Source organism: Sciurus vulgaris, assembly GCF_902686455.1.
Source record: "Sciurus vulgaris genome assembly, chromosome: 4".
NCBI classification, from domain to species: Eukaryota; Metazoa; Chordata; class Mammalia; order Rodentia; family Sciuridae; genus Sciurus; species Sciurus vulgaris.
In genome coordinates this window covers 86,992,671-87,014,986 of record NC_136464.1, presented here as the reverse complement: position 1 = coordinate 87,014,986, position 22,316 = coordinate 86,992,671, and the positions used below count along the sequence as shown (strand labels likewise).

At 38.8% G+C, this 22,316-nt stretch overlaps 1 protein-coding gene across 1 annotated transcript in view; it reads left to right on the top strand.

The window, feature by feature from the left end:
* WASHC2A (WASH complex subunit 2A) overlaps positions 1-22,316 on the top strand; it is a 78,799-nt gene that overhangs the window by 27,047 nt on the left and 29,436 nt on the right. The window contains exons 16-23 of the mRNA XM_079136481.1: positions 18-145; positions 2,043-2,129; positions 5,847-5,948; positions 7,475-7,606; positions 8,385-8,554; positions 11,414-11,516; positions 16,386-16,541; positions 18,255-18,434. Coding sequence (XP_078992607.1) covers positions 18-145; positions 2,043-2,129; positions 5,847-5,948; positions 7,475-7,606; positions 8,385-8,554; positions 11,414-11,516; positions 16,386-16,541; positions 18,255-18,434 — 1,058 coding nt within the window. The remainder of the gene's footprint in view (positions 1-17; positions 146-2,042; positions 2,130-5,846; positions 5,949-7,474; positions 7,607-8,384; positions 8,555-11,413; positions 11,517-16,385; positions 16,542-18,254; positions 18,435-22,316) is intronic.

The window sequence follows — 22,316 nt, the reverse complement described above, 5'->3', positions numbered from 1 at the left end:
ATGGTATCTTTTTAAAGAAAAAATCAAATCCACTGCCAGTATCTTCGATGATGAGGAAGGAGATCTGTTCAAAGAAAAATCAGCAGCTTTGCCAGACACTACTGTGAATCAAACGGATGAAAACAAAGGAAGAGCAGAAAAAACGGTGAGCAAGAGGCAAAATAAAGAATGTTGATCTGGGGCAGTTTACTAATTCATCTGGAGCCCAGAGGAAAGTATTGTTCCCTTTCATATTTGTATTGAAGAACACTCAGATACTTACCATTGAGATTCAGCAATTGTAGGGATTTTGCCCAGTATTCTATGTATCTGAATCTTTCTATTCAATTTTTTTCCTGAATTGTTTGTAAGTAAGTTGTAGTCATTATGACACTTAATGCCTAAATATCTCTTCATGGGAGTTCCGTGTAACCAAAAGCATTATCAACAGCTAGGAGATTAACATAAATGCTATAGTAGAATATAATATCTAATCCATATTCTGATTTCTTCCATTTCCCCCAATGTGTCTTTGTAAAATCACAACCAACAAAAAAATAATAACTGATATTAAATTATCTCATGTGTAGTCTACATTCTATTTTTTTTTCTTGTCTCAAATATGTCTTTTATGAAAAGTGCTTTTCTAAATACAAAACTAAAATCTCCTCCTGTGTTTTTCTTTTTTTATGGCCAGCCGGTTATCTTGTAGAATGTATAACAATGTGAATTTCCCTGATCGTTTTCCTACAATTAGATTTAGGTTTAGATTTGCATTCTTGGCAAAAATGTAGTCAGGCAAAGTGTCCACTGCCTCACCTCCCAAGACACCCCAAGCCAACTATGATCTTGATAACATTTTGTTTTGTCATTTTTTAAAGTGGTGCATGTCTGTAATCCCAGTGGCTTGGAAGGCTGAGGCAGGAGGATGGCAAGTTCAGTGCCAGCCTCAGCAACTTAGTTAGGCCCTCAGCAACTCAGTAAGACCCTGTCTTTAAATAAAATACAAAAAAGGGTTGGGGATGTGACTCAGTGGTTAAATGCCCCTGGGTATAATCCCCAGTACCAAAAAAGAAAAAGAAAAGATGTTAACTACACTGCTCCACTGGAAAGGCGCCTTCCTTTCTTTTGTCATTAATAAACTGATGTCTATATGATCTATTCTCTACCAGCTTTGAATTCAGTGGTTTTAATTTAATATCTACTGTTGATTTTTTTCCTGAACCATTTATCCTGTGAGGGGTGTGAAAGAATGTCTAATTCTATATTTCATCTACCCTTACTAGTTGACATTCTTCTAAATAGAAGTTTTCTCCTTATCCTTCCTCCCATTTTTAGTGTCGTTTTGGGAGTATGCTTACTTTATTCAACTTGTTATAACCCACTCCCTTCATCATCGTTATTTTTGATACTCAAATTGACCTGTGCTTGACCAGTGGTCTACATCATCATTAGTTGTGAAGCTCCTTTGGCTGCTTCCTTCCCCTGCTCTCCTGCACAGCTTGCTCCTCCGATGTTTCCAAAACTTATCTCATTGTGTCATGACCTTGCAATGAAACCTGACTTCTCTTCCTGCCACCAGAGTCCCAGCATTCAGAACAAGGCAGCCTGCCTTTCTATGTGTCTCTGATTGTACATGTCCCCTCTGTTCACTGCATGGCATGGGCAGTCTTTCCTGCTGCCTGGTGCCAGATGTGCCTTTTGCTCTGTCTTGCTTTTCTCAGTTTCCTCTGTCTGGAATTCTTTTGCTTTTACCATCTCACTGTGCCTGATCCTTGTCCATCCTAGGCAATTTACTTTCTCAAGGAACTGTTTCTTGCCTCTCTCCTAACTTAAACCAATTTTTAAATTATTTTGCTTGATAATTCTCCCTTTGTACCAATTATTTGTGTGAACTTTGTACTCACCCAAAGTCCACAGCATCTTTATTCCTGAAGTTCATGACTCGGTGCCTTCTCATAGAAAAGACTCAATATTATTGTTTTCTGAATGAATGGTTAACTAAACTAATTTTCAGGTGTGTAACTTACTAATCCTCCATTTTTCTTTTTTCCCCCACAAAGGTTACACTACCTTCTAGCAAAAATCTCAAGTTCTTATCAGAAACAAAGACTCAGAAAGGTTTATTTTCAGATGAGGAGGACTCTGAGGTATGGAATTCTCTTTCTTATTCCTGGATGTTCATCTATGAATGTGACATTAAAGACTGTTCAGCATAGGACTTTTTTTTTTTTTTTTTTAATTTGTTCTTTTCATTTATATGTAACAGTAGAATGCATTTTGACATATGCATACATGGAATATAACTTCCCATTTTTACGGTTGTACGTGATGTGAATACTGATTATATATTCATATATGAACATAGGAAAGTTATGTCCAGTTCATTCTACTGTCTTCCCAATTCCCTTCCCCCCACTACCCCCTGTCCAATCCATCTGATAAACCTCCCCTTCTCTCCACCTCCCACCTCACCTTACTCCCACCCTGCCTATTGTGAGAGTCAGCATCCACATATCAGAGAGAACATTTGGCCTTTGTTTTTGGGGGATTGGCTTATTTTACTTAGCATGATAGCCTCCAGTTCCATCTCCTTACTGGCAAATTCCCTAATTTCATTCTCTTTAAGGCTGAGTAATATTCCATTGTGAATAGGTACCCATTTTCTTTATCCATTCATCTGTTGAAAGGCACCTAAGCTGGTTCCATAGCTTAGCTATAATGAATTGAGCTGCTATAAATGTTGATGTGGCTGTTTCATTATAGTATGTTGATGTCCTTTTGGGTATATACTGAAGAGTGGGATAACTGGGTCAAATGGTGGCCCCATTCCAAGTTTTCTGAGGTATCTCCAGATTGCTTTCCAAAGCGGTCACACCACTTTGCAGTTCCACCAGCAGTTTACAGATGTACCTTCTTCCCTACATCCTCACCAGTGTTTATCGTTACTTGTATTCTTGACACTTGCCATTCTGACTGGAGTGAGATGAAATCTCAGCATAGTTTTAATTTGCATTTCTCATTGCTAGGGATGTTGAACATGTTCTCATATGTTTGTTGACTGATAATATTTCCTCTTCTGTTCAGTTTCTTGAGGCATAGGACTTTTTATTAAATAGTTTAGTTCTTTCTTTAAGACTAATCTCTTGAAAAAACATGGTCCTTAGAAAGCAATATGTATGTGATACTTCTTATTTTGGTATTGAATCCATTCCATCTCATGGAAGGAATGTACCCTCTTTGGGATGCTCAGATTTTAGGCTATTTTTTGGTATACACCATGAGGCATTCATACCAAAATAGAAAGCAACCTGTTGCTTCCTTTTTTGATAGTCTTGCTAACTAAATAGTGGACTTAATTCTATAGAGACATATATTTTGTTTGCTATGTCCAGTCACAGATTTTAGCTAGCCTTGGTCCCTGTAGGCTGTCAGAAGCTTCACTGCTTTTTCTGACTCCCTCACACCTAATCCTTTCTGAATTGATTTTAGGCTGATCTCTTGGGATGGGAGACCCATACAAGAATATAAAGGGAAATAGTAAGCTATCTTTGCAGAAAAATATATGGACATGGTAGAAATTTACATGTAATTTCAAGAAATTGTGGACTCTAGGTTCAGCTCTCAAGATTAGATTTTGTACTCAAAGCCAGGGTGAACACATAACTTTTGGGAGGTGAACTGATTATACTCGATGTAAATAACACCTTTAAGGTTTGAATATCATTGAAGGCTTACGTACAGAGATAGGAATTAACCAAAGTCCTGGTAAGCCAGATTCCTGACCATCAAGGCACCATGCAGTCAGGTCCATGCTCTGAGTTACCCCATGCTCCTTATTTGTCACCTTTTGGGGCTGCACTGGTCTCATCCTGCGGCATACTCACATGTTAGGGTGTTTGTACTGGCTCTTGCCCCTCTGGAAGACTCTCCTCAGAAGTTCGTTGGGTTACTTCCTCACTCTTCTTGAGGTCGTCTTGAGGCCTTCCCCGATGGCCCTTCTGAGATGAGGCTGCCAGCATCCACCACACTGTGCTCTGTCTCCCCTCTTCTCTTTGTTATTTGCTTGTTCATTGTCTCTACCCCAAACTAGTTTTAAGCTCCACAACATTTTGTTCCCTGCTTATATACCTGACATGCTACCTCTTGTACTAATGCTTGGTATTAGTTATTCAGTAATTGTTAAGTGCATGGAAGAAACAAATGTGAGTGATTACAGTGACTTACCAAGTGTTCTGGTTATTATTGCTATGAAACAAATCACGATTTTGTGCTTTATAATTTAAAACATCAAGTTTTATTGTCTCTTATGGAACTAGAGATTGACTGAGCTCAGTTAGGCAGTTGTCCCTAAGGATCTCTTATATCTTAGGGAGGAAGGACAGATAATCATCCCACTCATGTCTGGTGCCTAGGTGAGAAAGACTCAAGCTGCTGGAGCTCCTGCCCACCCCCCACCCCCATCCCTTTGTGGTCACCTAGCATGGCAGCTTCAAGGAAGCTGGGTCTCTTGTGTGGTTGCAAGTGAGATTGTTGAGAGAGAGCTGGGAAGAGGCCTTTTGTAACCCAGCCTTGGAAGTCAAGTGCATGCTGCATCTGTTTGTTGGTTGAGACAGTCAAAAAGGCCCACTCAGAACAAATGGCAGGGGCATATTCTCTATTTCTTGATGGTGGGCGTGTCAGTGAACTAGAATTTTTTTTTTTTAATTGCCATCGAAGGCTTTGCCCTATGTATGTCATCACAGAATGAGTGATTTTATTGGATATTGTTGAGATTCTTAGATAAGGAAAAGTAAAACAAGACAATTTAGGAAATAAAGCATTGAAGCAAAAGAAGGAATGTTTCTTTTGTATCAAGTGTGGAGCTGAAGCTTGTCCTGGGAAATCATTTTGAGGGACATATTTGAGGTAATAGAAATATCTTTTTTTCTAACACCAAGAAAAGTCCAAAATTGTGATGTTACTCTGGTTTGGGTTGCTTTCATTTTCTGCTTTCATTTTCTAAAGTAAGCAGAGCCCTTACTTTAACCTGCATATAAAGGTGGGAGGGACATGGGACTCTGTGGAATCCAGGTGAAAACCGCTGTACTGAGAAGAACTGTTCTCAACTTATTAGGTCTATATTTGAGGACTAACTGCTGATTTAATAATTAAAATGAGTTATTCAAAGAGGTCTTAGAAAATATGTTCTCATCCTAATTGTCTAGCTCTTATATATTGAAGTTTCTCTGCCCCAAGGGCTAGTTGTTCTATTTTATGTTTCTAATTTCATGTAACTCAGTTTACAAAGCTTTCTTTGTAGTCCAAGCCAACATAACTGTCTGATGATTTCTTCAGAATCTTACAGGTCTTTTCCTGGTTTGCAATAGTGCATAAGTATAGCTCAAGTAGAATAGTCAGTGTTTTTAAGTAGAAACTTAACATTATGATCTTAGGAGAGAGAGGTATAACAATCATAGATATAACAATCATAGATTCAGTAATTCGGGAATCTAACCACTGTTTCCATTATTGAATTTGTGTGATTTTTCTCTTGATTCTTTAGACGAAAAAGAAGTAGGTTTTTTGTTTTGTTTCATTTTGTTTTTTTTAAGTCTTGATAGGACATTGATTAGAAAATCTCTTCCTGCCTTACATCCTTTAGATGGGAACATGGAAGTCCCCAGAGTCCTGTGGGACTCTTAGAACATCAGGCATTTGTGCCTTGCAAAACCAGGGTAAAATCTGAGGCTCTTTAAAGATTGTTTCAGCCATCTTCCCTCTCCCTTTCAACCTAGGTGCATGGCGGCCATCACATTCTAGTCTTTAGTGTTTTGTATTGAACCGATACACCCAACTAACCAGCAACTTCAATCTTGATCCAACAGGATTTGTTTTCTTCTCAAAATGCAAGTAAGTCCAAAGGTGCATCTCTCCTGCCCAACAAACTCCCCACATCGGTCTCCCTTTTTGATGATGAAGATGAAGAGGTAAACATTGTTATTGCAGTACCAGATAATTAACTTTTAGATCAGTGGAAAGTTGTTGATGTGACTTTATAGAGACTCATACAGTAGAAAAGGTGATGGGGAAGCAGTCATGTTCCCTGCAACTCAAACAAAAATATGTTTGGGGAAACTCTTTAAGTTTTCCTAGCTATACATTGAGGAGGATGTTAAGACTTCTGAACCAGGTGTTTTTTGTTTGTTTTGTTGGTTGGTTATTTTTTGGTACTAGGGTTGAACCCAGGGCCTTGTGTGTGCTAGGCAAGCATTCCGCCACTGAGCTACATCCTCAATCCCCAGTCTAATTCTTAAAGAAAACTCAGTAGATTTCATTTTTCTCTGCATTTGAGAAATACTTTTTAGAGATTGAATCTGTGTTATACTCAAGTGAAAAGAGAATGACCATGTCCCCAGTTTGCCTTTCTCTCCCATCTGAATGGGGAGAGCAGAGTGGCAGAGATAAATGAACAGGGAAATAAACCAAACCTTAATCCTTATGCAGTATCATGCAGTGGCTAAGCTTATGGGTTATTGCCTCAGACCTAGCTCTCATCATTGAAGACAAGGGACCTTCAATAAATAACTTAACTTTCTGCAGTCTCATATGGCTTAAAGGTAAATGAGATTGTTGTGGGAGCTAAAACAACTAATGTAAAACCCTTGCACAGTGCCCAGCACAGAGTAAGTAATATGAATGTTCACTTTTGTCTTTAGTTCTCTTATTGGATACCCAATCATGATTCTCATGTCCTTTTCTACCTTACCACACTCTCCTTAGTGCTCCATTCATTAATTTTTATGGTTCAGGATGGTCCGTCTGCTGTACCATACTGTTAAGGGTTTTTCCAATCTAACCTAGTCCCAGACCCTCTGACAGTTTTGTTCCATTGGCTTAACAAGAGATACTTTTGGATGCTTGACTACACAATAATTTATAAATGCCGTTGAGCCCATAATCATCAGCATTTATGATGCCAGGAATTTATTTCTTAACTTTGTATTTTTTTTTTTTTTAATGACCTGAAACACAAGTCATTCCTCCCCTCTTTCCGAGATCTGTGTGTCTTTCTTAGCTCTAAAAGAATGGAGAAATCCCCCTTGTTCTCTCTTTTTATCCTTTGCTCCAGTTTCTAATTCACAAAAAGAGATGTGAGTTGCTGTCTGACTGCTGCTGGGGCTCTCATGCCCATAGGAGCACCAGGTGGGGTCACTGAATGGTCCTCCATTCCCCCTCCTCCCACCTTGTCCTCAAGTTGCCCTTCCCTTGCTCCTTTCCAGTATTCTGTCTTCAAGTTCAGTGGTAATCTGTTTCCCTTCCAGAGGTAGAGAATGTAGTTAGAAAGGCTCTTATGGAGTGGGATCTCCTAGCAGTTAATGACTTTTTTCCCCCCAGATATGTTGTTTTCTGTTCTCGATGGAGACTTAACTCCCTTTGACATGGGAAAACAAATTTACATTTTCTGTTTTATGTATATGAAGCCATCATACCTCTCCAACCTTTGTATTTCTAGGATAATCTTTTTGGGGCTCCAGCTGCTACAAAGCAGACATCATCTCTACAAACTCATAGTCAAGAGAAAGTAAAACCTTTGGAGCAGTCCAAAAAGAAAGCATCTACTTTGTTGTTCAGCAGTGATGAAGAGGTGGGTTAAGATTTTGCCTGAAGAGGAGGAAGATAGTATCTGATGGGATTTAAGAGTTACAGCTAACCTGAACATTGTTGTTGTTATTATTGTTTTTACCTGCCTATTTCATACCTAGTGAAGTTCATTTACCAAAAAATGATGTTTATAAGGTTGTGTCTTTTCTTAAAGAAAGATATTTAGGGACTGGGGTCGTAGCTTGGTGGAGCACTTGCCTCTCATGTAAGGCATTGGGGGTTCGATCCTCAGCACCACATAAAAATAAAATAAAGGTATTTTGTTCATCTGCAATTAAAAATATATTTTTTTATAAAAAGAAAGATATTTAATATGTCTAATGCAATAATTTAAAATTACTCTGTTCAAAATGGCTAGAATAAGTGTGGCCCCTAAATTATAATACATGCTAATTCAGATGAGTTAGACCATGTAGAGAAGTAAAGATTTCTCACCCATTACAAGGTTTATGTCTGAGACCCTGTACCAAAAGAAAGATCAACAAGGGAAAAGCAAACAAGTTATTTAAATAAGTTTTAGGCTTCTTTAGAAGCCATCAAAAATAAAGACTCAGAGAAACAGGAAAACCTGCTAAGTGTGAGGAAGACATGCATAATTGTGAAGACGCATGATTGGGCAAAGACATATGATCTAGTGGTAATAAGCTGGGGAGAGTTTAGCAAGAACTGTTCATTCAGAGTTTTCTCTAGGATAGGCAAGCGCTCTACTCTTGAGCTCAACCTCAACCTCCCTGGATTTTTAATGTGTTTTATGTTTCAAGGACCAGTGGAATATCACTGATTCACAGACCAAGTCAGCATCTGACAGCAGGTCCAAAGGAGAACTCAGGGACTCAGGGACCAACCAGGGCCAGGAGGCCAAGGCAGTGAAAAAGACCAGTCTCTTTGAAGAGGATGATGAAGATGATCTGTTTTCTATTGCCAAAGACAGGTGAGACAGTCATTGTAAGAAATCATTCACTTAGTGTCTGTAGCAGTAAGGAAAGACTTTCAGTGCCCAAGATGTTCGGTGCTTCCATTCTTAATGGTTGCACCTCCTAGTCCCAACACAAGTGCAAGTGTAAATGTCCTTGCCTGTGAGAAATACTGAGAAATGTTTGTCTTGGATCCTTACTTGATTTTATCCATCATTTTTTTTAACCTTGAAATATTCTTTTACTTAGTTTGTCAGGGGTTTAAGTGTCTTTTTTGTGTTTGTTTTTTCTATGGATTACCCTAAAGATTCTATAGTTTGGTCAAGATTACATAAAAGTTTGTCATTTCCATAGAAATCACTTAGCACTGGAAAAACATCCTGTTAAGGGGATAGTTCTCTGCAGAACTCTGGTATCCTACTAGATGTCAGGAACCTTTACTGGACTGTGTGACTCTCCACATCGATACTTGAACAGAAACTGGCAGGAAAATTGGAACAAACATGGGCTGTGTTGATGTAACATGCTTCCTGATTAGTCGTAGATTCAGAATAAAACTCTTGCTAGTAATACTTTTTTCTCTTAAAAACTTTAAATGATAAATTTGAAATTAACATGACTGGCAGTAGCATAAAGAGGCAATTGATTGGACCTGTCAATCCTGTACCTTATGTGATTATGCTTTTAGGTAGATTTAAAAGTACCTCAGGCTCAGTGGTCGAGCACTCAGCTAGCATGAGACACTGGGTTTGATCTTTAGCACCACATAAAAATAAATAAATAAAATAAAGGTATTTTATCCAGCTGCAACTAAAAGTTTTAAAAAAATAAAAATATCTCATATTTCTATCTCCAAATATTATCCTCTCTTTAAGATTTCACCAGTTCTGCTTTAGGCTCCCATGTCTTGACCTCATTGGCTTCTGGTTCAGAATATAAGCTCTAGAATCCCAGTACCTGATGATAAATTCTGGCCTTGCCATCTGTTTGAATAGCCTTGGGCAAGTTGACCTAATTTCTTTGTGCCTCGGTTTCCTCATTTCTTGTCAAGTTTTTGAAATGAATTAAATGAAAATCAAATGCAAAATGCTGAGCACAATAGCTGGTATGTTGCCAACACTTGAATGTTGTCATTCATCATGATAAATGCAGGGGAAATATTTCATTCCTTTCTTTTTGATGCTCTCTCTCTCCTGGCACACTGTTCTTCCTTTTTAATCTGGCCAGCTTCTTTCAGAATATAGTGTAAGTCCTCTCTTTTAAGAAGCCTTCCTTGACCTGAACAGATAAGAATTAGGGTGGAGAGTGTAGAGCAGACTCAGCTCTACCTTCATGTTCTTCTCCATGACTCCACTGCAGTTGAGTGTTCTGTGTACTTTGGAGAAGTTACCTGTTTATCAGCATGCCCCCTGACACATTCATAGTCATAATGTGATCACAGTTATAAACTGAGCATCTCATTTATAGATTCTGGTGCCAGCCATGTACATTATCTGGTTTTCATTAATGCTTTCTCTACCCTACACTCATTCCATCTTCAGTTGTTCCTTAAGTTGTCTGTTGAATTTTATATGTGGGAAGTAATGCATAGCTTTCATCAGATTTCAGAAGAAAGTTTTACAGACAATAAGTGTAGGTGAGGATGTGGAAGAGTTATAAACCTCATATACTGCTGGTAGGAATGTAAAGTGGTACAAATTAGTTTGGAAAAAAAATTAGCACTTCCTCAAAAGGTTAAACAGGGCTGGGGTTGTAGCTCAGTGGTAGAGTGCTTGCCTTAGCACATGTGAGGCACTGAGTTCAATCCTCAGCACCACATGAAAATAAATAAATAAATTAATAAAATAAAGGCATTGTGTCAGTCTACCACTAAAAAAAAATTTATGAAATAAAACCCCCCAAAATGTTAGCGTTAACCATATGACCCAATAAATTCATTCCTAGGTATATACCTTAGAGAAGTGAAAATGTTAATTCAGACAGAAACTTTGACATGAATGTTCCTTGTAGCATTATTCACAGTAGCCCCAAAGTAAAAACAACCCAGATATTCATCAACAGATGGATGGATAAACAAAATGTTGCATAACCATACAGTGGACATTTTACTCATGAATAAAAAGGAATAAAGTAGTGATACTTGCTTAAGATGTGGATAAACTAGAAAATGTTATATTAACTGAAAGAAGCCAGTCATAGAAGACCAGAGATTCTATAATTCCACTTATATGAAATGTCCAGAGTAGATAACTCCAGAGAAACAGAACATAGAATGGTAGTTAACAGGGTTTGTGGGGAGAAGGGAATGGTGAGTGACTGCTGAAGGGCATGAACTTTCTCTTTTTGGGATGAAGCGTACACTGAGATTGGGGTGATAGTTACACAGTGAAAATATGAAAATATTGATGTGTATATACTTTGAGAGGGTAAATTTTTGAAAAAAGTAGAAAGCAGACCACAAGACCACTTCCCAAAGCTGGCTCTGGCCCTGTGATATGGCTAAGCAGTTGTCTCTTTGTCCTGGGAAGTAGGTATGTATACTCCCCGATTCTTCCTCTGCTGTAGGAGGTGGTGAATGCCAAAAGTGTTGGGTGTCTTGCAGAGCTAACAGCTAGTGCACCTTCACTGACTGAAAGTGACTGACAAGGGTCAAGATGATAAGGACCCTGGACTTAACTAACTTAAGTGACTCTTTATCATAGGTGATGAGGTAGAGACAAATTTCTCCTATTTAAAGTTTTTCTTATTTGCTTTCAACTGTATAAGATCAACAGAAGATGGTAGGTGGGTTGCTTTAGGTGTGGATTTAGAAGGAATATTGTTTTTGTTTTTAAATCACTTTTGCCCTGAGTTTGACATTTTGTTTGTTTGTATAGTCAAAAGAAGACCCAGAGAGCATCACTCCTCTTTGAAGATGACGCTGATAGTGGAAGCTCTCTGTTTGGCTCTCCTCCTGCATCTGTTCCTCCTGCAGTAACGGTATTCTTAACCTTGTAGACCCAGGAAATAGCCTTAAAGTTATGCTACATAAATAGTAATACCACCCTGAGTCAGCTCTGAAACTCTGACTTTGGAGGTTGAGTCTTAGGGAAGAACTTGTTTGCCTAGTTTATAAAGAGCTTTTTTGGTTAGCAGTGTTTTCCACATGAAGCACACATGCAAAGCCTAAAGAAAAGGATCCCTCCATGTCATGTAGCCCATTCAGTCAAGAGTAGGAATAAGAAATTGCCAGGAGAGACAGAGTTTAGTGGCATGGAGTTCTGCAGACATTAGACTAGGCCAGTTAAGGCATGTGTTAGTCGAGTTTCTTTCACTATGTCAAAAATATCTGAGATATTGAACTTACAAGGAGGGAATGTTTGTTTTTGCTTATGGTTTCAGTCCATGACCATTTGGCCCATTTGGCCCATTTTGCATGTGGAACTGTGGTGGCACAGTTCATGATCACGGGAGCACCAGGCAGAGGAAGCTGCTTACCTCATGGCAGCCTAGAAGCAAAAAGAAAGAGGAAGGGACTGGAGTCCCACTCTCTCCTCCAAGGATACATCCTGGTGACCTAACTTCCTCCCACTAGGTCCCCTAAAGGTTCCACCACCTCTCAAGAGTGTCACATGAGAATCTAAACCTTTTAACACATGGATCTTCAGGGAACATTCCAGATCCAAACTGTAGCAAGGCATAAATTACAAATTACCCTTTTGGGAACATGTTTCAAGGACTAGCTACCTCTTTGGTCCTATTTATGTTAATAGCTGATCAATAAAAAGCAAGAAAATTCTCTCATGTGCTACAAACAACATGTGTGAATCTTGACATTATGCTAAATGTAATAAACTAATCACAAAAAAAGATACTGTATGATTGTACTTATATGGAATAGCTGAAGTAGTCAGATTCAAAGATATAGAAAGTATAGTGGTGGTTGTCAGTAACTAAAGGGAGAGAGAAATGGGAAGTTGTTTAATGGTGTTGAGTTTCAGTGTTGCATGATGAAAAAATTCTGGAGATTGGCTGTACAACAGTGTGGATACACTTAAAATCTGTTGAACTATGCACTTCAAATTGGAAGAGGGCAAAATTATGTATTATGTGTTTTTTGTCACTGTATAAGTTTTTTTTTAGTTAAAGTATGTGATAAGGGGGGAGAAGAGCCATCAGTGGCTATCTGGTCTAACTACCCTTCCAGTGATTACTTCTGAATGGTATTACTCCCATAATCATGTAAGCTAAAAAATTTGACCATCTTTGATGTTAGTTATATCAAAAAAGACTATTAAAAAAAGAAGGGAAGGTGCCATTAGGATGTATTTGTCCAGGGAACCAAGGTATACTGGAATCCTGCCACTGGGCCATTGTTCACCCTTCCCCAGCACATTCTCTTTGTGTGGGTATCCATATTTGCACATAGGAAAAGGTGAGGACAAGCACTATCTTAATTTCAACTTATGATTAACAACCCCCAAAGGGAAATGTGGAGCTTCTTAGGCTAAGCTTTATGGAGACCGCCCCCAGCCTGAGCTATAGTGACCTGAAAGATCAAGAATCACTGCACCCAGAGCCTCCACCTTAGCCCCAGCCCACTTTGATGTGGCATGTATTAGAGGTGGAAAAACATACACAACAGGGAAGGAGGGAGAGCTCACACGCTTCCCATGTAGGAGTAGCCAGCTTCTCAAGTGGAATCCTCTGTACCTCCACTCCAGTGTTTGATGTTTGTTACCACCCTAGTTATGGGCGCCCAAATCCCTAGCTGCTAGGGACATTGCTGCTTCTCAGGGGTGCAGGTGAGGAAGGATAGAGTGATAGAAGAGCCTGGGGCTTCCTGGATTCTAAGGGTGGACATTTGACTCTTTTTCCATACCTCCAGATATTTTTGTTCAAAGTTTAAATTCCAAAGTAATGCATATCTTTTGATAATGCATATCTTTAAAAGGTTTAAAAAATGATGGGCAGTATGAAATTCCCATTCCATCCCCTTTCCACATGTAATTTTGGTAACATGTTGTCGATACTTTCATTCTGGTTTCTAGGCATCCACTTGTATTTTTTATTTAAATGAGATTACATTATATATTCTTATGCATCTTTCTTTATCCTGAGCATATTTTCATCCATAAATAGCACCTGTTCTTTTTTTACTACTTTATAATATTCCACAATAGAACTACTAGGACCCATGTAACCATTTCTCCATTGTTGGTGTAATCAGTTGGTCACTGTTTTCCTCTTATGGTAGGGATGTTTCTTGCCTTCCTTACTACCTTGCCGTCTGTAATGTGATTGTGAAGAGAATTTCTAACCTGGCGTCAAGGAGTTCACTAACTCCTTGTTGTTACCATAGTTCTCTCCATTTTTTTTTTAACTTATTTTTATTTGTCCATAGTTCTCTTTTTAAAGACAGATCTAGTCTTGCCATTTCCTTGTCTATCCACCTTAACTTAACCTGTGGTGCCATCTCATTACATTAGACTCTTCTTTTCCAGCCTCTCTCACATTGCACTCTACTTCCATGTTCTCTAGGTAACCCAGTCTGTTCCAGTGGTTTTTGACTCTTTTGTTTGGAAAATTCTTCATACTTACAGATGCAGTATGAATGTTAACGTGTCCTGTGAAAGGTACTCAGGGAAAGCCTGTACCAATTAATAGCTTTATTACTCTTATCTTCTTCAGCACCATCCTGTCAAGTGGGTTTGCACAGTCATGCTAGAAACTTCTAGCCCTGGAGAATCACAATGCCTCCTTTGACCCCTGGGCATCTGAGGAACTCATAATTATATCTTTGCTTCATGCATGCTTACGTGGTTAAAAGAGCCAGGAGATCTGGGAAGTTTTCTACCTGCAGTAGAGGATAAATGAACAATGATTCAGTGAATTTTGAAAGCTCTTCCAATCTATGGTAATTACGATCGTTAAGTAAACAGAAGGTCAAACTGGGCGCAGTGGCACACACCTGTAATCTTGGTTACCTGAAGGGCTTATGCAGGAAGAGCGTGAGTTTGAGACTGACCTGGAAAACTTAGACTTTCCCTCAAAATAAATAACAGGGCTGGAATATAGCTCAGTAATAGAGAGCTTGCCTAGCATGAGCAAAACCCTGGGTTCAGTCACCAGCATCATACACCACAAAGAAAACAAACAAAAAAAGAAGCTTAAGACATAAATGTTGAGAAGCTGAGTAATGTATGTAGCCTACACACTGTTTTTCTACCATTTGTAAAATAATCATCTTTAGACAATAGTAGATATGTATGTAGTTTTTGTTTCTTTGAATTTTGTTTAGACATCTTACGGTACAGAGGGGGGAAAAGGCAAATAGGTGTCCCTCCCCCAAAGAAGATATTTTAAAGTAAATTAAATGTGAGTTATTTGTAAATCTATCAAGAAAATAAATTTCAACTGGGAATGTTGGCTCAGAGGACTTGTCTCGCATTTATGAGGCCCTGGGTTCAATTCCCAACACCACAAAAGACAAAAATTTCATCTTGAGGATTAAGAGTGAGCTCATTTGCAAGAAGCTTTTAAAACCAATACCTTGGGTGGCATGTACCTTAAAGACCCGAGTTATGAAGGGAGAATGTTTTGCCCTACTTAAGTCTGTTCTTTCTTTCCAGTCAACTTACAGCAGAAATTTATGTAGTTTCTAGTGAGTCCAGCGTGTTTGATAACACTTCTTTCTTTCCTTTAATGCCTTAGGTATTGGCTTATCTTTTCTGAACTTTTTGTGAACTTCCAGTCTTATTTCAAGTTGAAATCACTTTGCATTTTAAGTTCTTGTCCTAACAATAACTAAAAATCATCCCTTTCTTAGTTTCTTAATTTGTAACATTTTTCTGATGTGGGTAGTAATGTCCTTCATTAGTTTTCCATATCTGCATTCCTTGCTTCAAAGCTCACTTTCTTACAGCATCTAATCTTGTTAGCATAATGGAGTTTCAGTTTTTTCCTTAAAAATCTGCTAATAATTTAGTTGCCCAAAAGGTGCTGATAACTCTAGGTGAATCACATAACTTTGGTTCCTAATCTATGAGAATCCCTGCCTCCCAAATAAGGAAGAGATGAGAGATAAACCAAAGGGCTTGCAAACTTGAGCACCTACTTGGTTTAAGATGTCATAATTAGCTATATGGTGTATGGTTCTTTCAAATGAACAGATTAGTAAATGTACGTTAGCAGTTAGAAAGAAAGTAAAGCAAGTGCCAGGTAGAGAAATAATGTTTATTCAATGAAGCAGCTGATTTACTGAAGAACAGGGAAACCATCATGTGTGACATGTGAGCTGGACCCTGTTGCAAATATGAGGATTTGCTTCTGCAGGCAAAGAGGGGAGTGTGGTATGGAAGTGTGGAAGTGTGCAGTAAATTTAAGAAATGTTGAGGAATGGGGAGGCACAGATGAGGAGAGGAATACAGACTAGAGTGTCTGTTGATTATCATTTGCTCAACGCTCCAGTTTTGGGCTGGAAGATGAAGTAATCTGCAGGGATTTTTATTTTAGCAGGACAGCTCTGGGTGATACTTAAGAGTTGAAATGTAGGAGAAGGGAGGCACACAGGCATCAGTGGCAAGGTCTCTTTTTAAGAGAGGACAAGGTGGGGTTGTCAGACAAAGGAGATAAAACAAATGTTTATCACAGCAGAAATGGAAGTGTGGTGGCCAGAGTGTAAGGGAGTAGTGTTTGTTGTTTCTCCCTGTTTTTGCCACCCCCACTGTTGTGTTCACTCTCCTTCCACATTTTACTTCTGTTCTAAGAGGACTGTTTTTGGTCTTTCTGTACATTGCCAAGCTCGTTGGGCTTTTTTTTTTTTTTTTTTTGGTGCTGTTGGTGCAAATTTAACTCTTCTCTTGGCAGAAAAAAGAGACCATCTCTGAGGTGCCACCTTTGCTGTTCAGTGATGAAGATGAGAAGGAGACACAAGTCAGAGTGAAACCCACAGATAAGAATGTCGTGAGTGCCAGAGCATCATCAGACTTGGGGAAAATTGACATGGCTGAGACGGCAGAAAAGGTAGCCTTTGTTCTTTTGTTTTCTAATATGTTTGTGTCTCTTACGTTGTAATGCACACAAACCCTTACATCTTTCCACCATAGGAAATAAATGACTCATTTCTGTGAAGACTTGAAAACAATGAAAAGTTTGAAGAAGACAGTCTGTGCTCTCATCCCTAGGGCACTTGATTTTTGTTTCCTTTTTTAGACACACATGTGCACACAGTGGTGTGCAGGCTTCTTGTTCTGTGTTATTGACATGTCATGTCATTGTTCATTTCTCAAGGGGGCTCTTCCACATCTTTCTTGTTTTTCATTTTGCCTTTCTCTTTGCATGTTTATTGTTTCTGGCTTCTCCTGTGTGCTGTTCCTATTTCCACTGGTTTTCTTCTAGTCCTTACCTGTACTTGAATTAAGATGCCAGAAGATTTTAGTTCATTCTTTTACATCTGGTTAATGTTGGCTGTGAATTACAGAGTAGTCAAATGTGTACTTTTTCTCAAACAGCTTTTGCCATCTCTTGCTGGAGGCCTTATGGCTTATGGCCACATCTGGAAACCCAGTACCAGCACTTGCCTTTGGTTTCTGTTTGTCTTATCTTTTTTCTAACTCTTCTTAAACTTTGTGTCCAAGCATTCAGATTTAGTAACTCTCTCAGGGTCTGTGTGAAGAACATTACATTTACTTTTCCCATGGAGGCTCCTTGGAGCTACAGTAACACAACTATGTATTTGTACCCAACCACTGGGAAGAGAAGATCTGAATTACCTGATCCTATCCTGTTCTACACTTGATACTGTCCTCTTCATTACTTGATTTTGTTGATAGCACTTAGCATGTTACCTTACACATGATAGGTGCTATTTTATAAAGTACATATTTCTTCAAAGAAGCATGTTTTTTCACAGTTCAGCCACTCTGAAATTATAATGCACCTCACAGTTAATGGCATGTGTAATTGGGAGTTGTTTTTCTTTCTTGGTGATACATAAATGATAGGATAATAGTGATACTTTTTTTAAATGTCTTTAAAAAATTCTTTTAGTTGTAGATGGACACAATATCTTTATTTTATTTATTTATTTTAATGTGGTGCTAAGGATCGAACCCAGTACCTCACAAATGCTAGCATGCTCTCTACCACTGAGCTACAACTGCAGCCCATAATAATGGTTCTTATGATCAGTGGTATCTTGCTTGAATTATGATACTATTCAACAAATAAATGTTGCATTTTATGATTATTTTAGAGATTGACCTAATTGCATATACAGTGTATTCCTTATACAATTTGAGTGTCTGGTTTTGCTGAGTACATTTCCCCTTGGGACTGCATAATACTTAAATACTAGGAAATACATGGTTTATTCCCAGTGATTGACATTTGTTGCTTCTGTGACTTAGAAGTTCTTTTCTAACTCATGAGCAACCTGTCTGCCTCAGGGTTCTAACTGTATGTCTACTAGCAGAGGGGCAGGGCCTGTGGTCTTAAAGTGATTGGAAAAATTACCTTTGATGGTAGATTATCTATACAAGACTTAATTTGAGCAGTCAATCAAGAACTGACCTCACTCAGCATTCTGTCACATAGGAGTAGGTACAATTAGCTCTAGGTCCCTGAGTCATGTTAATATGGCAGTTACTCATTGAGGACCTTGTGAGGCCAAAAGTAGGGTATTTATTCACAGTTATTGCTTTTTTTTTTTTTTTAATTGTAATTTTCCATTTTCAGGAAGGAATTTTGACTTCATCTGCTCAGGATGTAGCCAAGCATTCTGATTTATTTTCTTCATCATCTCCATTGGACAAAGGAACCAAGGGTAGAACCAAAACTGTTCTTAGCTTGTTTGATGATGAAGAGGATAAAATGGAAGATCAAAACAACATCCATACTCCACAGAAAGTAGGAAAGGTGAGCAAAAATGATAGTTTCACATCTTAAACAAAAGAATCTCATTTTATGGTATTCATTTTGTGTGAGTTACTGAAAAAACCTTAGCTTTCAGTAGAGAATATAAATGACTCTCTTGAGTTATTTAGATATTCAGGAATCCAAATCGGTGACTTTCAGGTAACACTATTGGGTAGGAGATTAGAATTTCACCTGCCTCTCTTGGGATTTATAGACCTTGTTTCACTTAGCAAACCTTTGCCCCTTGGCCAGTTATAGGATATATGAGCAATAGGAAAGGAAAGATAGGCCATATCTGTACACTCACATATGTCTGGCATTCAGTTTTAGATATATATGTTGTCGATGGACATTTTGTGTTTATCATGTGTCAGCATACTTTCTTTTTGTAAAGGGCTATATGGTGACTCTTCTAGCTGTTGCAGGCCATATGGGTTCTCTCATCGCTGCTCAGCTCTGCCATTGGTAGTGTGAAAGCAGCCCTAAAAAATACAAAAAGGATTGGACATGATTATGTTCCAGTAAATTTTATTCAAAGTAAGTAACAGTCATTCTGTGAGACTTATTAGTATCCAGATATTAAAACTAGAGTGAGACATCACAAGAAAACTATAGACCAGTATCTTTAATGAATATAGATACTAACGTCCTCAATAAAATGCTATAGTCAACCCTGTATATAAAAATATGAAAAGGATTACACAGCATGACAAGAGGGATTTCTCCCAAAAATTAAGGTTGGTCGAACATTTGAAAATTAACTGATAGTAATATATTGTATCAGTAAAATATAGGTTAAAAAGCACATGGTCACCCCAGTAAAGGCAGAAAATGTGCTTGGTAAAATAAAAACCTGTTCATGATAAAAACCCTCAATAAATTAAGCATGGAAGGAAACTTCCTCAACTTGATAAAGGACATCTGTGAAAACCCATAAATGACGATATACTTAATAGTGAAAGACTAAAAGATTTTGCTTTAAGATCACAAGTAGATAAGGATATTCACTCTTGACAATTCCAGTCAACTTTCTGCTGGAAATTCTAGGCAGGACAAGAAACTGAATTAAAATGCATCCAGGGCGATCCAAGATGGCGGACTAGAGGGTGACTGCATCTCCAGTCGCTCCAGAACCCAGGATTCAAGAAGGGGAGGCATTGAGAGACTCAGACTAAAATAGAACCACGGGGTGAGTCTCCCCCACCCAGTGAAGCTTAGCTGGGCAGCAGGCCCGGATTCGAGCAGCTTATTAGAGTAGGACAGGGCAGATAGAGTCTCCCCCAGGCAGCTCTGTGCACTCTGGCGGTGGGCTCCTCCCACAGGGACAGAATCTCCAGCCTCGCGGAGCAGGCCCCCCCGCCTGCCCCGGCCAGCTCCGGCCTGCCGACAGGTTGCTTCAGTGACCAGCACAAGGCGCCAGGGACTTCCCCATGCAGCCCAGCCCCCTCCGACGGGAAGCGCCTCTCTAGGCTAGCTTCTCGGGGCAAACCGCCCAGTGAGAGCCTGTCTACACAGAGCCAGCCACAAGTCCCCAAGCCAGTGGAGACCTCTGCCTGCAACCAGCCTCTGGGACCAGGGCTGGGCAGCAAGAGACCTCTCCAGGTCTCTCTCCCTGGAACCAGTAGCGGCCTAGGGGCAGCGTTCTTCGGAAGCACTACATTATCAAGTTAATCCAAGACTTCAGGCTACTGAAGGCTGGTAGGTGATACACTAGAAATCTACAGGGATACTATAAGCCAAGAGAGGAAATCTACAATATCACAGAGTCCCACTGACATCTGACCAATATGAGAAAACAAGGGAAGAAAATGTCTGAAACAAACCTAGATACTATATCAATAAAACGCAATAACCTATTTGCCTTTTCCCCCATCTGTACCGTAAGATGTCTAAACAAAAATCAAAGGAACAAAAACTACATACATATCTACTATTGTCTAAAGATGATTATTTTACAAATGGTAGAAAAACAGTGTGTAGGCTACGTACATTACTCAGCTTCTCAACATTTATGTCTTAAGCTTCTTTTTTTTGGTTGTTTTTTTGTGGTGTATGATGCTGGTGATTGAACCCAGGGTTTTGCTCATGCTAGGCAAGCTCTCTATTACTGAGCTATAAGTGAAGCAAAAGAACATTTCAATAAAGAGTTAGAGATACTGGAAAAAAAAAAAAACCAAACAGAAATCCTTGAAATGAAGGAAACAATAAACCAAGTTAAAAACTCCATAGAAAGCGTAACCAATAGGATAGATCACCTGGAAGAAAGAACTTCAGATGTTGAAGACAAAATATTTAATCTTGAAAACAAGGTTGACCAAATAGAAAAGATGGTAAGAAATCATGAACAGAATCTACAAGAAGTATGGGATATCATGAAGAGGCCAAATTTAAGAATTATTGGGATTGAGGAAGGCTTAGAGAAACAAACCAAAGGAATGAACAATCTATTCAATGAAATAATATCAGAAAATTTTCCAAATCTGAAGAATGAAATGGAAAACCAAGTGCAAGAGGCTTGTAGGACTCCAAATATGCAAAATTACAACAGACCTACACCAAGGCACATTATTATGAAAATACCTAACATACAAAATAAAGACAGAATTTTAAAGGCCACGAGAGAAAAGAATCAGATTACATTCAGGGGGGGAACCAGATTTTTCAATCCAGACGCTAAAAGCTACAAGGGCCTAGAACAACATTTACCAAGCCCTGAAAGAAAATGGATGCCAACCAAGAATTTTATACCCAGCAAAAACTTACTTTTCAGATTTGACGATGAGATAAGATCCTTCCATGATAAACAAAAGCTAAAGGAATTTACAAAAAGAAAGCCAGCATTACAGAACATTCTCAGCAAAATATTCCATGAGGAAGAGATAAAAACAACGTTGTAAATCAGCAACGGGAGGAACTAGCCTAAAGGAGTAGCCAAATAAAGGAGAAACCAAATCATGTCAAAAAACAAAAATGAGTCCAATGACTAGGAATACAAATCATATCACAATAATAACCGTGAATGTTTTTTGTTTTTTTTTTTATTGTAAACAAATGGGATACATGTTGTTTCTCTGTTTGTACATGGCGTAAAGGCATACCATTTGTGTAATCATAAATTTACATAGAGTAATCTTGTTTGATTCATTCTGTTATTTTTCCCCTTCCCCCCACCCCCCCACCCCTCTTTATCCTCTATACAGTACTTCCTTCCTCCATACTTGCCCCCCTTCCTAACCCTAACTCTAACCCTAACACTAACCCTTCCCTCCCCCCATTATGTGTCATCCTCCACTTATTAGCGATATCATTCGTCCTTTGGCTTTTTGAGATTGGCTTATCTCACTTAGCATGATATTCTCCAATTTCATCCATTTGCCTGCAAATGCCATAATTTTATCATTCTTTATGGCTGAGTAATATTCCATTGTATATATATACCACAGTTTCTTTATCCACTCATCAATTGAAGGGCATCTAGGTTGGTTCCACAGTCTGGCTATTGTGAATTGAGCAGCTATGAACATTGATGTGGCTGTGTCTCTGTAGTATGCTGATTTTAAGTCCTTTGGGTATAGGCCAAGGAGTGGGATAGCTGGGTCAAATGGAGGGTCCATTCCAAGTTTTCTAAGGAATCTCCACACTGCTTTCCAGAGTGGCTGCACTAATTTGCAGCCCCACCAGCAATGTATGAGTGTACCTTTCTCCCCACCTCCTCGCCAACACCTGTTGTTGCTCGTATTCTTGATAATCGCCATTCTAATTGGGGTGAGATGGAATCTTAGGGTGGTTTTGATTTGCATTTCTCTTATTACTAAAGATGTTGAACATTTTTCCATATGTTTGTTGATTGCTTGTAGATCTTCTTCTGTGAAGTGTCTATTC